Source organism: Camelus dromedarius, chromosome 8, assembly GCF_036321535.1.
Source record: "Camelus dromedarius isolate mCamDro1 chromosome 8, mCamDro1.pat, whole genome shotgun sequence".
Lineage (NCBI taxonomy): Eukaryota > Metazoa > Chordata > Mammalia > Artiodactyla > Camelidae > Camelus > Camelus dromedarius.
This window is the reverse complement of record NC_087443.1, coordinates 57648077-57664594: the sequence shown is the minus strand read 5'-3', so window position 1 is coordinate 57664594 and position 16518 is coordinate 57648077. Positions and strand designations below refer to the sequence as shown.

At 38.0% G+C, this 16518-nt stretch overlaps 1 protein-coding gene and 1 pseudogene across 3 annotated transcripts in view; one reads left to right on the top strand and one right to left on the bottom strand.

Annotated features, from left to right (window-relative positions):
- The window catches only part of ENTPD7 (ectonucleoside triphosphate diphosphohydrolase 7), a 35111-nt gene that overhangs the window by 2625 nt on the left and 15968 nt on the right, over positions 1–16518 (bottom strand). For all 3 annotated transcript variants that reach the window (XM_010974418.3, XM_010974419.3, XM_031461583.2), the window contains 7 exons: positions 14589–14692; positions 13126–13182; positions 10646–10779; positions 7192–7358; positions 4650–4974; positions 2688–2773; positions 1709–1870 (listed from right to left, as the gene is read on the bottom strand). In XM_010974418.3, coding sequence (XP_010972720.1) covers positions 1709–1870; positions 2688–2773; positions 4650–4974; positions 7192–7358; positions 10646–10779; positions 13126–13182; positions 14589–14692 — 1035 coding nt within the window. The remainder of the gene's footprint in view (positions 1–1708; positions 1871–2687; positions 2774–4649; positions 4975–7191; positions 7359–10645; positions 10780–13125; positions 13183–14588; positions 14693–16518) is intronic.
- Positions 5674–7196, top strand: LOC116155861 (receptor-binding cancer antigen expressed on SiSo cells-like; annotated as a pseudogene).

Below are 16518 nucleotides of genomic sequence, written 5' to 3'. Positions count from 1 at the left end.
ATGCTGATTTAAAAGGCCCAGTGGTTTTATCCCATTTACTCCATCCATGTAAACATGCTATAAACCAGCTCCACAAAGAAAGGAAAGCTGAAGCACGTCCACAGGCCCAGAGCTGGTACATGTGATTCCTCCTGAACCTTCTTTCCGTGCCCTACAGAGGGAGCCTCACAGGCCTATACCCTTCAGAATCTGGGGACAAAATTAGAAGCCATAAAAATGAATAGTAAGACAAGGCAGGTCATCTATAACATGTCTTAACGGTGACCTCATACCACCCTGGCCTACAGATTGTAAATATGGTACTAATGAGGGTAGGGTGGCCCCTGAGTCCAATCAAGAAACTACAGTGGTGGGGAGGGTTTAGCTTGGTGGTAGAGTATGTGCTTAGCATGCACAAGGTGCTGAGTTCAATCCCCAGTACCTCTATTTAAAAATAATGAATGAATGAATGAAAAAACCTAATTACCTCCCCTCTACCAAAAAGTAAAAAAAATTAAAATTAAAAAAAGAAATCAAAGTATATCTAAATCTTATATTTAAAAAAAGTTGCTGTGCTTCCTGAGGGTTTAGGACATATCTAGAAAAAGCTGTTACCTAATCAATTGTATTGTAATCTGAAGAAGAAAAAAGAAAAGAAAAAAAACAGAGACAGTGCAGTGGCCTGCCTGTGTAGAACACAAGCCCTTCTCTCATGGTCCAGATACCAGATCCATGTGCATTTTGTTTGACCTGCAGTGTCTTTTTAAAATGTGAATTTCCAAATGGAAAGACTGCACATAAAACGTGGATTTCAGGAGGTTGGGAGGGGGGGCACAGGTGTGCTCAGTGGTAGAGCGTGTGCCTAGCATACATGAGGTCCTGGGTTCAATCCCCAGTACCCCCACTTAAAAAAAAAAAAATATATATATATATAGATAGATAGATAGATAGATATAGAGATATATAGAGATATATATATATTTAGGCTTCTCTTGACAAACGAGAGCTGGCAGATGCTGGACAGCACTTCTTCACAATAATCAGCCTTTCATTTGGTGCACATACTCTGCAGCTGCCCACTTCTCTCACCTGCCTGGCTTCTGACAGTACTGAGTTTAGAGAAACAGGCACCAAAGATTAAGCATTCATCTTAGTTTATCTGAAATGGTCCAGGGGAGAGAGTATCTAAAAACTATTCCAAATTTCTTACGGTGCATAAGAGCAAGACATCAGGCTACCACAGTTTGATGAAAATATCCCCCCTAAAAGCATCTCACATCCTTTGTTCTAATTCTGGCCCACCAAAAAGCCTTCCAAGTCAATGACACAATCTCCTGAGTGACTCTCCCATTAGAAAAGATTGCTGTATAGACACAACCGACCCCAGTTCTCTAGTCAGACAGAGCTCCAGAGTAACTTTAGCTCATCAGTCAGTATCTTAGAAGTGGTTAGTAAGAGCCAGTTCTAAAGACTGATTTGTTGTAGATAAACAAAGCTGAATCCCTGACATTGCAAAGCTGAAGAACAGACTCCAGACCAATAATTCTCAACCTTCTTTCTGTTTCAACATGCCTGGTTAGTGATAGTACTTCACATGGCAGTAATAAAGGGAGTTTGGGTGTTTTTGTTTCTGGTTTTTTTTGAGGAGGAGGTCACTTAAGAAACCTGTTCTGAGGCACCAACTAACATCCTCTGAGTTCCAGAGGCCGGCTTGGTCAGTCCACTTTACCTGAGTGGTAAGAAGCGTGTTTTATACAGAATGGCTCCCAGCGTCCACTGAACCTCTCGGTCATAGACCAGCTGGGCTGTCTGCAGGTTTGCGTAGTCATAGGGAAAGTGGAATCCTTCATGGAGAACTTGGTACATCCAAGCTGATTTAAAACACTGATATCTGTGTGACAAAAAAAATACATTTTTTACAGGAAAAAAGAACAAGACCAGACCACTGGGTGTCAGGAAGACCTGTCTCTCCCCACTTCACCTTCCTCACCTCTAGGTGGAGCCAAATCTGATTCTACATCCTCTTATTTAAACGGTTACCACAAAAGTGAAGATCACTTTTACACAACGCAACAATGATACTGTGATTTATGTTTTTCTTTTTTTTGAATAGCCCATATCTTTAGAGAGCATGCTGAAATATCTACAAATGTAATTATATGATGTTTGGGATTTGCTTCAAAATAACCGAATTATGAGGTGGGAAAACAGATGAAACAAGATGGTCATGAGAAGATAGCTATTAGCAGAGAAGCTGGGTGTCAGGTACTCAGAAGTTCATTATACTATTCTATTTTTCTTTATATTTAAATTCTTTTTTAACTACAATGTTTACAAAATGGGAGGACTGATGAACCAAACTGGCAAAATATTGGTATTTTGAAGTTGAGTGACAGTTACATGTGGGTTTATCTTACTGTTCTTTCTATTCTTCTACATGTTTGATATTTTAATAAAAATTTAAAAATAAAAAGACCACACCACTTTTGATCTCACACCACTTGAGAACTCTTTTGGTAACCATGAGGTTCCCTTGCCTTTGCTAAAAATAAGCTCACTATTTTGGCCCCTATCCCTCAGAAAATCAAAATCTGAAATAACCAAATTCTTCTTCAACATACAATCCAATCTGTACTATTGCTCACTCTCTTTCATTCACTGTTCATACATTTTAAGGCCACATAGAAGGGTGAAAAGGAATTACTTACTTGAGTCGATGCTCATCTGCATGTGATGAAAAGAGGCCATTCTTAAATCTCTGATTGAGTACTGACCAAGCCATGCCACAGTAATCCTGGAACAAGCACAGAGAAATGGTGCGACATGAAATGGGAGGCAAACTCTATAACTCCCCCACAGTCACAGCTGTGCCATTTCTAAAGTTACCTATGGGCTACTTGGTTGACAAAGGAAAACAGAAATGGTATATTCATTCACCAAACACTGTCCCAGGTTCTGGGCAAGGCAGGCAAGGCAAGTCCCTGAATTCAGGCGACTGGGTGACTTAAGGGGCCTGGGAGTATTCCTTTTTTATTCCTGTTGCCTCCACGTCCAGTACAAAGCCAGCCAGACATGGCTCCTGAGCGTGTTAGGCTGCAGAGAGGGTAAGGTTAGGACCAGGAGTAGCAATATCAAAAGCCAAACAAAGCTTCATTCTACCTTAAGCAGGACAGACATAAGCAGGTCAAGCAGAGGGAACAAAATGGTCAAAAATCTATCACTGCCCTGCCTCTGTGTTGAAATTCTCACCAAGGGTATCATTCCTTTTGGTATGTTCAGTAAACTAACGTTTCCTGAATGCTGCTATGTGCCAGGTGCTATTCTAGGTGCCAAGGGGATCCAGCAATGAGCAGATAATAATTTCTGTCCTCATGAAGCTTACACTCTAGTGGTGTGGGACAGATAATAACCAAATAGACATACATATACATACACGTCCATACATACACACACATACATATACAGAGTGTGTTACATGGCATAAATGCCCATGGGAAAAATAAAGCAGGAAAGGGAAACAGGACACACTGGGGAGGGATGTAATTTTGTACAGGGTGGACAAGGCAGGTGTCACTGGGAAGAAAACAGTTGAGTGAAAGTAAAAAAAAGTAAGAACAAAATCATCTTTTACCTGGGAAAGAGAAAATATTAAGCCACTAGCAGTTTGGGCAAGTAAGAACTTGAGCCCCATTCAAGGGAATGGAATTTGAAGACATTTTAAAATGAAAGAGTCAGGCCATGGACAGTTAGGGAATGCTGGAAAGGAAAGGGAATATGAGGGTATTCTTGGAGGCTGGAGAGGAAAGAGCAAATACAAACCAGGTTTTCAATATTTCCTAGGGACCACTTTTAGGGAACAGTACATGCACTGCAGACGTTTCTGTTGGAAGCATTATACCAACAGAACCCTAGAGAAGTCTGAGAAAGCAGAAAGGAATAAATAAAAAAAGAGAGGACAGATGCTTCCCATAAGTTTTTCTGATAAAAGAGACATATGCAAAAATTAAAAAGAGATGAATCCAAATTAAAGCAGGAACTATAGAAACCTAGCTATATTTTTACCTGTCCGAGTAACTAATGCTTTAAGCCTATAAGATGCTTACGTCCTAAATGTGCCCTAAGTGAATGTTTACTTATGCATTTTAAATTTAAACAATACTTTCACTATCATTGCTTTCTGCAACATCTTTCCAATATTCCAAATGATCCTATACCATTCTGGCCTCTTAATAGCTCAAGTTAAGAAAATGAAAGTGGACTTGCCCACCTGTGTGACATCATCCCCAAAAGTACATTATATGTGGGAACACCCAGCAAGGGAAAAATATCTGGAGATGACACTTTTGGCCACAAATATTAAAGAGGACTGTTGGGAAGTTGGAGAAAAAACCATTAGCCACCACAATAATATAAGTCCTGGGTGATAATTTGGGTGACAGGACACCCATGAAACCTAAGCTTAATTAAATTTAGAAGGCAGTATAACATAGCAGGTTCCTTAACATCTCTAAGTCCACTTCCTCATCTGTCAGATGAGGCCTTACAGGGCTCCTGCATGGAATCTAGTGAGATCAGGCATGCAAAGCCCTTTGCACAGCATCTGGCACAAAGTTAGGCATCCAATAAATGGCTGCCGCCAACATGAGTCATCTTAATTATTAATAATTTACCTGAGCAGCCTTGGCAAATGTTGGCCCGTGGTAGCGGCCACCAATGCGCAACACATCCTCTGTACAGTAAAAGAACTCAGAGAAACCGTAGAACTCGCTGTTGTTGAAGTCAATTGGCGACTGGTAGATGCCGTTCAGCGAGGCCTGGCTGGTGTTGGAGCGAGCCAGCAGGGGGCTCAGCATGGCCCCACAAGCTGCCCAGTCCCCTCTTCCTCGGACATGCAGAGCCTGGCTGTTCCTCTCCACCACATCTGTGAGTCCTACAGGCAGGCAGGGATCCAGGAATGGATTGTCGGGACTCAGACCTGTCTTCTGGCCCAGCAACCTGTCACAATGACAAAATCACATCACTACAGTACTCAGCTGACTCTAAGATGCTTCACAGATGTCTTAATATTCCTTTACCTGACACCCCTAAAAATAAGGGCGGTGCTCTACCACGCAGTTGTATCACGTTAACACCTAAATGATGCAAATTCAATTTAGAGAAAGAAAAGAAAGAAAGAGAGAAAATGGAAGGAAGGGAGGGAAGGGTGTAAGGGAAGGAAGGAGGGAAGGAAGGGAAAATGGAGGGAAGGAAAGGAGAGAAATATGGCAGTGATTAATTTTGTTCAACCTTTTAGTCAACATGTGTATTTCCCAGCATATAGTGAAATTGGAGATGTGAATCTGTTGGTCTCCATCTAGTCTTCATTCCCACTTGCCTCTTAAAAGTGAAAAGATCTCACCATGTTGAGGACAGTTCTAATGTTTAGAAAAACAACTGGGAGGAGGTGAAGTGGGAAGGGCAGGGGGATTTTCCTGAGGAGGGACCGTGTCAGGGGTGCAGTGGAAATGGCTGGCAATAGTGACCGACCACAGGCCTGGCTCTGAGAGGGGAAGGAGGGGCAGATTTTGATTCCCAACACGGCCATCACACAGCTCTGGTTGTTTAAAGTCTGTACTTGTCTAGCAACAGTAGTCTCCCTCCTAAAGAGATTAATACGCAGGCCAGTGTACACCAGAAACTGACACAACATTGTAAACTGACTATACTTCAATAAGAAAAAATGCAGGCCAAGGACAGAAATTAAGTGGAGACCAAATAACTCTGTCAACACCAGTTAATTATTCATCAGTTCCTAAGACAGATGTTGAAGAGTGGACTTCCTGGGAAGAAGATGCCCCCACAAGTGTGAAGACTGAAGGAGGGAATGGGAATGTGTTAGCACAATGAAATGCTTTGGAACAAGTGGATCCTATTTCAAGGATGTGACACCACCTGTAAGGAAAACTCAGAAAATTGTTATTAAAAAGAGAGAATCGTTAAAGCATAGATTAGCAGCTACACAAGATGAATAATCAGTCTTCTGAACTAGGTAACTCAGATACATGGTAAGAAAATACCAATGTGTAGGAAGAAGATGATGCAGCCTGTTCCAAGGCAGCAGAAAACAGCAGACAGAGAAAAAAGAACAGCAGAACAACAAAGCCAGAAAATGGAAAAGGAGACACAGAGGCTAATGAAGAAGGAACAAAACAAAACTGGTGTGAAACTTTCATAGTAATTGTTCTTCAAATGCCATAGTGCCAGCAGGAGTGATCTGAGCTCCACAACCAAGCAACATCTGTATGGATTTAAGAATATTTTCAGAATACAAACACCCTCCCTGATTTTAATGCATTCATCAATCATCCAGGAAAGCAGGTTATCCCAAAGCACCTTGAACTCTTGGGAGCTGAGACTTAGAAAAACAAAAAGGACTTATGGGACAATATTTTCTTTAACATGCTCCCAATATAAGACAGTTGATTGCTACAGAGAAATTATTACAAATGGGATATACCAGTATCTCTTCAGGCTAGCATTTCTAGCTAAACAAATGGAGATAAATAATTTTATGGGGGAAAAGAACTCTACTCTCTATTATGCTTTCCTTTAATGTGCATAATAATAAAATAATTTTAAATACTAAAAATCCCCACAACTATTTGTACATTATGATCTAAATACTTCATCTGGTACACAAATGAAGAATCACTGATCTCTCCAATATTGGAGGGAAAAATGGCCATTCTGGACTTAAAGAGAACATTTTAAAGGTTAATTTTGACCACACACGCTTTTAATCTTTTATGCACACTATGGACCCTAAGTCCCACATAAGATGCAACTTTACTGCAATTCATCATACACGTCCTGAGCACTTCCATGTAGAATGCACTCTAGGAGCTACATCATTCTGCACAATTTAAATTAGTGACTTAATTAATCTCACTTATCCTGTGATGCCATGTCCGAACATGGGCATAGCATGAAGTCACCACAATAAGCTGCTATACTTTTTTGCGTCCTAATAACAAGGATCAGAAGGCACTCTCACGCGGATCAAGTGGGACAACTAACAGAGGTTCTCTAAGAGACGCTACCCTATTGGCAGGGGTGGTCAGGAAGGAGGGAGCAAGGACGTATCTGTCTAAGTAGAGTGTAACTATTTCTTCCTAATGTCTGCAGCCTGACAACACTATATTTCAAAAATCACAGATCCCATGTCACACATACCTGTTTTTGTTAAGAGTTTCATTCAGCAAAAGGTCTTCATAGCGTTGCCGCGCAAAGTTGCCTCCAAAACCCAGAAAGGTTGTGACGTAAACCCTGTACACATGTTCAGTGTGTTGAACATCACAGCCCAGGTTGAATTCAGCCAGCAAGATCTTTGCAGCTTCTTCCTGTATTACAATGTACAGGGAATGTGAATTTTGGTTGATTTCTAGAAAGCTATGACATTGCTTCATTTGCTATGACTTGTCTTTAAAATGTCTTATAGCACTCTTTCATCCTCACAGCATCATTTTAAACAAAGACATAAAATGACATGACTACACAAAAAGGAACAAATCAGAGACTAAATACCAAATTAGAGACTAAAATACTTTGTGTAGCTATACAGAAGGTAGAATCATTATAGTTAATGTCATTTTCTTGCATGTACTTTTCTGATTTTCCAGTTTCCCAAAGTGGGAATGTACCATTTTTATAGTCAGAAAAATAATCCCTTTGACAAAAACAACTTTAAGGAATTTGACAGACGAGCTACAGATGATCAGGAGATCTATTTTATGGCCTTTCTAAAACTAATCAATAAGATCCCTCTGACAGATCTGGGGATTGGAAAAGTTCAATTTTACCTCTGTGTTGTTGTTGCTGCTGTTGTTGACTTCAGGTATAGAGATTGAATTAAGCATATTCCTCAGTTCAGGGCACATTATCATGGCAAAGCCCCACTTTTGTTTTATTTGTTTACTCCCTTTTATCCTCATGCCTACCCCCACACCAGCTCCCTGCCAAAGGCAACCATTCAAATGTGCTTTAATGTGTAATATTTGTTTGTATGTATTTTTGCTAAAGGGGATTGTTTTGAATGTATTTATTTTTAATTTATAGAAACGCTATTGTGCCCAGCAATTCCAATCCTAGGTATATACTCAAAAGAACTGAAAACTTACATCTACACAAAAATGTGTATGTGAATATTCACAGGAGCATTATCCGTAACAGCCAAAAACTGGAAACAACCTAAATGTCCCTCAGATGATGAGTAGATAAACAAAATGTGCCCTGGTCATACAATGGAATGCTATGCAGCCATGAAGGAAATAAAGTACCGACCTGCCACAGCATGAATGAATCTTGAAAACATTTTGCTAAATGAAAGTCCAGCATAAAAGGCCACATATTGTATGATTCCATGTATATGAAACACCCAGAACAGGCAAATCCATAGGAGACAAAGTAGATTAGTGGTTGTCAGGGCTGGGGAAAGGGGAATAGTGAGTGACTGCTAGTGAACATGGAGTTTCTGTTTAGAGTGATGAAATGTTCTGGAATTTGACAGTGGTGATTGTGTAATTTTGTGAATGTGCACAACTTTGTGAATTATACAAAAAAGTAAGAACTTAGGATTATTTTAAAAATTTAAAGTGCATTGTTTTATGTCTCATTGTTTCTTTCCTTATTTTAACTAAGCACACAGATCCATTATATTGCTATGTGTCTGTTTACAACTTTAAGCCATTTATGACTTTAAAGCTCAGTGCCACCTATCACCCATTCCTTAGCATCAGAACCATGCTTTCATTTTACCTGTTGAATATATACTAACAAATATGACTAAGAGTCTCACAACTTAGTTCCCGAAATCTCCAGCCCCACCACAGACTCCTCTGCTGATTGCAAAACCCGTATTTCCAATAGTCCTGCTAGATATCTAGACATATACATTCCTCAGATATCTCAAATTCAACATATCCAAAATTGAACTTATCGTTATAGGACTTCAGAGCAAGAGACCAGGACTCTCTCACTCAAACCATACTGGTGTGCTTAGCATCAACCCTGCCCTTTCCGCTCCGGTCTCTCACTTAGTCACTGCATTTGTCACCCTTTCGGTTATGTAGGCTGGACCCTCAGCATCACTGGCATCCCTCCCTGCCCTTCCCACATCACCACATTACACTGTTGTTTTTTTTTTTAACTTCAAAATATACCTTGAAAACTGTCCGTTCCCTTCTATTTCCACTTACCTTGTCTAGTTTAGCTCTTTATCATTTCTCACCCAAGGTTCCCTGACCTATAGTTCTTTCTCCTACTGACACCAAAATTACTTTCTTAAAAAACAGATTGGAACCCAGTCACAAAATTAACACAGTCACACAATTCAGAGCTGGGAAGGACCGTCAGAGTTTAATTATTTCATAGACGATGAAACTGAGGCCCATTGGACTGCTCTACTCAAAAATCTTTGCTAGTTCCCCACTATCTACAAATATACAAACCAAATCCCCTAGCACGGCAAGCAAGACTCCTCATGATCTAACTTCATCTCATCTTCCCAGCCTTCTCTATTACCACACTTGAAAATCCCATACTGTAACAGGCTATTCATCATTCCCTGGACATCCAGGGCTCTCTGCTGCTTTTTCTGTGTCTTTGTGCAGACTGCTCCCTCCATGCAGATGGCCTTTCCTCAGCCTCCACTATGCAAAAGCCTACTATCATCCAAGGACCAGGTAAATATTTTAATACCTTACTTTCTATGAAGCCAGCATGGCTCCTATTCAAGCCTTTGCAAATGGAGTTGACCCTGCCAAGTTCCCAAATCACCACAGTTCTTTTTAGATCTAAGGTTCTCAACCAGGGTGATTCTGCACCTCCAGGGGCATTTGGCAATCTGAGGACATTTTTGACTGTCAAAATTGGGAGACTGGGGAAGAGGGGGACATTACTGTGTCAGATAAAGGCCAGGGATGCTGCTAAACATCATGTGATGCACAGGACAGTTATCCACAACAGACTTATGTGGCCTAAAATGTCAGCAGTGTCATTGGTGAGAAACCCTGCTCAAATGATAGCACCATCATGGCCTGCCTGTTATCATAGGCTGCCTCCACTGAGAAGTCACAGGCTTTGGCGGGGGCAGTGTAACATGCTTTATTTCTTGCACATAATAGGGACTCAAAAAATGTTTAATTTCTTTTTCCTCCATGTGATGAAACTTCTCCCTCAAAATACATTCTTTACATTCAAATCAGGTAAGGAATAATAGAAGCACAAGAATGGAACCATCAGTAAAGGAAAAGGGAATAACAATTTAATGAACAAGCATGTATCAAATGCTGTGGTCCATGACTTATACAATCATGTTTAATCCTCAGGCAACTCCTGGAGATAGGTAGCATAACTATAATTGCTAAAATGTACTAAACACTTAATACCTGCTGGGCAGCTTGCTAAGTGCTTTACACCGTGGTGTTATTCCATCCTCACAACATTATGAAGCAGATACTATTATTCTCTTTTTATACATGAGGAAACTGAGGTTCAGAGAGGTAACCTACCCAAGATAACACAAGTTAGTGTGGATCTGAACAAATACTTGGACTCAGACCAGACAGTGCCCTTACTTCTTTAAATACTGGCATTCTTAGCAACCGAATTTCCCCTAATAATAAAATACCTGTTGTGGAGGAAGAACAGAAGTTGAGGTAGGAACTTCATAAGCAATCTGGAGAGAGGCTCCTCCCATATCCAGTATCCCTACCGTCCTTCTGCGCCCTGTTGCCAATTCCTGGGGAGCCTCAGATTCTGATTCTGAAATAAATAAGGGGTCTAGTAATTAAAAGCCAAAATTAAGTAAAAAAAGACCAAAAAAAAATCAAAAACATGAAATCCCTTAAAAATTGAAAATAAACTGAAACAAATTAACCTAACTTAACTGTATACTACACAGAAAATCATTACTCAAGTGACTTAAAACTTGGTATTTTGACTGTATATCTCTTGTAAAATATAGCTTAATGGCAAAAGAAACAAATAAATATCTTAAAAGTGCATTCCAGTAATTTTACTGGTAATATTATTGGTATTATTATTTTTAAAACATTAAATATATGTTATGAATAAAGCAAATAAACATTTATGTTAATAGCTCTAAAAACAAATATTCAGCATAAGAGAGAAAGGATTTGATTTTAATATAAAATCAAAGAAATTGAACAATAACTTTATAACCTTAAATATGAATTAGAACTATCACTATGAGATCATGATTGATTGAATAATTTTAACTGAAGTACAGTTGATTTATAATGCTGTGTTAGTTTCTGGTGTACAGCATAATGATTCAGTTATACACATATATAGTCTTTCATATTCTTTTTCATTATGTTATTACAAGATATTGAATATAGTTCTCTGTGCTATACAGTAGGACCCTGTTGTTTATATTTTTATCTTTCTAAAAAAATACGTATTTCCTAGCTCTGTCCACTGAAAAGGCCTAGAAACAAAGATAATCCAGGAGCAATGAGCACCCCTGGCGTCTAGACCATGGTCTGTAAATATCATTTTCCACTAAAAGAAACAAGGGCTCCTTAAAAAATGACTGATGCCAGGTCTAGGGTAGAAAAAATACAAGATGAGTATAGAATACCTTAGTGTGCCAAAAAGCCAGCGAAATAGAAGATTATTGGGATCATGTTAAAAGGGTACAAGAGCCAACTTAAAGGTGCTCCTACTGGGCAAAGATGGTATAATTTGAGCAGCAAAAAGAATAATGATGTGATGGACTATAATGCATCAAATACTTAAAATCCACAAGTTCATAATGACACTGGGGAAAAAAAAAAAAGCCCCAAGCTTCAGTGGTTACCTCTGGGAGTTGCTTGAACACAAAGTCATTATTCAAAAACTTGATAAATAAAAGGAAAGAATCAAGGGTTTATTCTGTCTTTCTCATAAGAACTACATTCAGGGTAACCAAATGGTCAGTGAAGAAAATTTCATTACATAAAAATCTTAATTGTTAAATGAAGAAGGAATGACAGAAGTAGAAGAATCACCATTTTGCAACCTCTAATGAAAAAATAAGTCTAAGCCACAATCACAATTGGATGCTCTAACCATTTGGTGAAAAGTAGATGGAGAATTTTTATAACAGATCTGATCAGGCTGATAATACCTGAACCCCAAATACCTACTCAGCCTTAATATGACTGAAAGAAAGACAACCAGATATTATAAAAGTCCTTATGTGATGCAGCAGGAAACACTTAGCACCGTCTATAACTTACTCTTGCCAAAAGAACCTAATCTAAGTCTAATCAAGCTTCTGTATCTAATCTCCAGTTTATAGGACATAAGAGGGGATGAGAAACATGTTAAATACCCTACAAAGATGCAGTCAACCAAATCCAGAATGTGGCTAATTCATTCTACCAAGTGACCCAGTTTTAATCAGGTTTTTTTTGGTTAAATGAATGATTTGAAAAAAAGAGTTGAGGGAAGAAGCTTAACTGTTACAGATTAAAAGAGACCTATTAGGTTGGAAGGTATAACTCAGTGGTAGAGTGTGTGTCTAGTATGCACAAGATCCTGGGTTCAATACCCAGTATACCTCCATTTGAAATAAATAAGCAAACAAACAAACAAACAAACCTAATCATCTCCCCTCACCAAAAAAAAAAAAAAAGAGAGAGAGAGACCAATCAAATATAATTTGTGATCTATGTTCAGATTCTGATTTGAACAAGACAACTACAAATAAATATTCTTGACATGATCAGGGAACTCGCTACCTGGGTATTAGATGAATATTACATGATATTAGGAATTGTTAACTTTGTTAAGTTTAAAAATGAAACTGTGGATACTTTTGTTTGTTTTGAAACTCCTTATCTGTTAGAGTGTTATTGAAGTACATGAAGATGAAATGATATGTCTAAGGTTTGTTTTTAAAAATCCAATAGGGAAAAAAACCCTGTACTGTATGGAATGAGTGTGGAAATCAAAAAATGACTAGAGAATGAAGCATCTTAAGTTTTGAAGAAAGAAAGAAAAAAAAATGATAAATCAAAATTAGCACTTATGTGTTACTGATAGGTTATGATATAAACACTTCAGTCCTTAGAACTGTCATAAGAAGACAACATTACTCACCATCCTCATGGTCGAATCTTCCCAAAACAAAGTTGATTCCAATCCATGCATAAACTCCTAAGTAAGAAATATAAAAGCCCTTGCTTAATTCTCTACTGCTATAGCACATACACATCTTTCCTAGGGCTGCTCTTTTCCTCCTTTTCTTGGAAAAAAGTGATGATAGTATTTTACTCCATAATCTCAGTGTATGAATTTAAAATCTCTTACCTTGTGATGTTTTTCCCTTTTAAAATTATTTGCATTTTCTAAATTTCATACAATGAATAGAAATTAATGTGTAAAAACAAATGTTAAAAGATGTAAATCTTGGAGATCTGGTTCTGGGCAAGATGGAATTAAGCACACTCCACCCCGTCTCTCCGCTGAATACAAGCATGAGCTCTGGATAGAATGTATGAGCAGCTTTCTGAGAACTCTGGAAGTAAGTGATAGTGGGTACACCGTGACAGAGAACAGAATTTAAAGTACCACCAAACCAGTGGTGAGTTTCCCATTTTTTCCCCTAAGAAACCATCTGGTCTGGAGCTATAGCCTCAAGAGTTGGGGCAAATCCCTGTTGTTTGTTTTTCTCCCTCTGTCCTCTACCACTTAGCTCTGGATACAGAGGCAGTCACAGGAAATGCATAGCAGAGTGAGCAAATCAAACCCCTGGCTTTCTGACCAGAGGACAGTGAGCCTCGGTGAACCAGAAGGTATCAGGGAGATTGCAGAGAGTAGGGAATAAAGTGGTTTATGAACTTCTGGGCTCACATGCATGATCCAACTCTAAATAATATATCAAAGGTTTTGAGAACTCAACTACTGGCTAGATAACCCATTTGTATGGGCTATGCCCAGGTTTCAGATTGGCACACACATGAAACAAATCCAAACAGCAAGGCCAAGGCTTTTTGAAAAGTGAATCAGCAGAATCACAGCCCACATAAGACAGGTCAGAACTTAAGGCCTGAACCTAACCAGCCTGCTAAAACAAAAAACAACAACATTCTCTTTATAGACTGAGACAAGACCCACAGTCTCACAATGTAACAATTCAAAATGTCCAGGATACAATATAAAATGACTTGGCATAAAAGAATTACGAAAATCTCAACTCATAAGGGAAAAGATGCCAACCCTGAGATGACATAGGAGTTGGAATTACCAAATAAAGATATTAAAGCAGCTATACAACCAGGAAACAAAAGCACTCTTACAATGAATGGAAAGAAAGAAAGTCTCAGCAAATAAATATAATAAAACCAAATGGAAATTTTAGGACTGAAAAATGCAACACTGAGATTGTAAATCTTTTCCTTTATGTCAGCTGCAACTGGAAGACATAAAAGATTGTCTTTATCAAGAAATGGAAACATAATTCATCATACAGGTCACACTGGGGCCACGTGAGAATATGGATTCAACTCCACCCCAAAACTACAAACCCAAAAGTGCAGAATTTACCCCTCAAGGCCCAGTACCTTCCTGCTTCCCAGAGATCACTTCTGCCTGAGACTGCGAAAAGAGGAAGTCAAACTCCAGAGGTAAATCTTTCACTAGATCAGCCAAGATAGCCAATTGCTTTCTGTAAGAAAGAACAAAAAAACCTAAAAGTTAATGGTTAAACTCTCTTCTCACAAACAGTCTCAACTTGATCTTCCGCTTAGCCTTGTTAGACCTCACCGTTCACCTCCCCAAGCCACCTGATCCTGCTTTTGTTTGGTACCCACTTAGATTTCAAAGGTTTAAAATGTCTCAAAAGTATAGCCTCCTTCTTAAAAGGCAATATGGTAATAATAGTAATACTTTTCTTTAATATAGTATTACAATTCAAATAATATTAAAAGATGAGATTATAGTTCTGTGCCTCTCATAGGCTAACTATGGAAAAGCTTCAGGAAACTGAAGCACAGTTTCATAATCTATAAAATAGGTGTAATTACACTATTCCTAACTACTATGAAAGGAGGCTGTTGGACTGAGGAACACAATCTCACCCTCAGATCTTATGCAATACAGAAACAATGTCTCATATCACCACATAATAAGCACTGTTAGGCCTACAAGTTTTTACATGATCCTTTACATAAATTAACAATTAACTTTTAAATCTTCTTTTCCATATTTCAAGGGTTGATTTTTTTAAAACAAAAATCTTATCATTTGCAAACCCAGATCAGAATCAAAATCCAAAGGTCATAATCTGGGGATAATGTTTGAAGCTTACTATCTATAGAGCTTTTTTGTCCTCTAATGTTTTACATTATTGGTATTATCAGATAAAGAAACCAAAGAAACAAAGCTAGAAGTAATAATATGAATCTAAAAAGAAATGTTGGTTAAAAACAAGAGCAAGTATCTTGGATTTCAAAAAAATTATTCATTACAAAAATATTCCACTGGCTTTACTGGTTGTCGGCATGACTTGGAACATTGTTAGCACTTAAAAGTAAAAATTACACTTAAAGTAATAATCTTCCAATATAACATCAAACATAGTTTCTAAAAAAGCTCATTGTTATACATAATAAATTTTTACAATAAGAATTTCACATGGGGAACCAGAGGTGCTATTTTGCCCTCCTCATTGGATATGCTTCTAAACTATCCATTGAAGAAGGCTTGCTGGTCATAGTGATAATATGGAAGAATGGGCACCAACACACACTGCTGCTTGGAATGTAAATTATTGGTACAACTTTTCTAAAGGGCAATCTTGGACTATGTATCAAAAATTTTAATGTGCTTAACCTCTGACCTAGCTATTACATTTTTAGACATCTATTGAAAGGAAATCATCAGATAAGAATACAAAGAGGAAGAATATTGCAGCATTATTCATAACAATGAAAAACTGGAAATAACCTAAGTGTACACCAGTAGGGACTGGTTAAATAATTTATGGTATATTCATACAATGTAATACTATACAGATATTAAAAGAAATGAGGTCAATTTACATCTACATGTATTGACATGAAAAGATGTCCAACATAATTTGAGTTTTAATAGGTTACAAAACAGTACATATAATATGATCCAAATTTATGTTAAAAAACAAAACACTCTTCAGGTATTGCACAAGATAGGGCCGAATTTTCATTTTCTAAAATTCAATATTTTTTCTTTATTTAAAAAAAACTTTTTTGAGGGGGTGGGTATAGCTCAGTGGTAGAACTGCATGCTTAGCATGCACGAGGTCCTGGGTTCAATCCCCAGTATCTCCATTTAAAAAAAAAAAACTTTTTTATGGCAAAACATTGACAACTGTTGAAGCTGGGTGGTAAGTAAATGGGGATTCTTTATATTGTTCTATCTACTTATATATACATGTGAAATTTCCTGTAATAAAGTTTTTTTCTTTAATATTATTTTGTAATTCTTTAAAGGTATTTCCATTACAAAATAAAA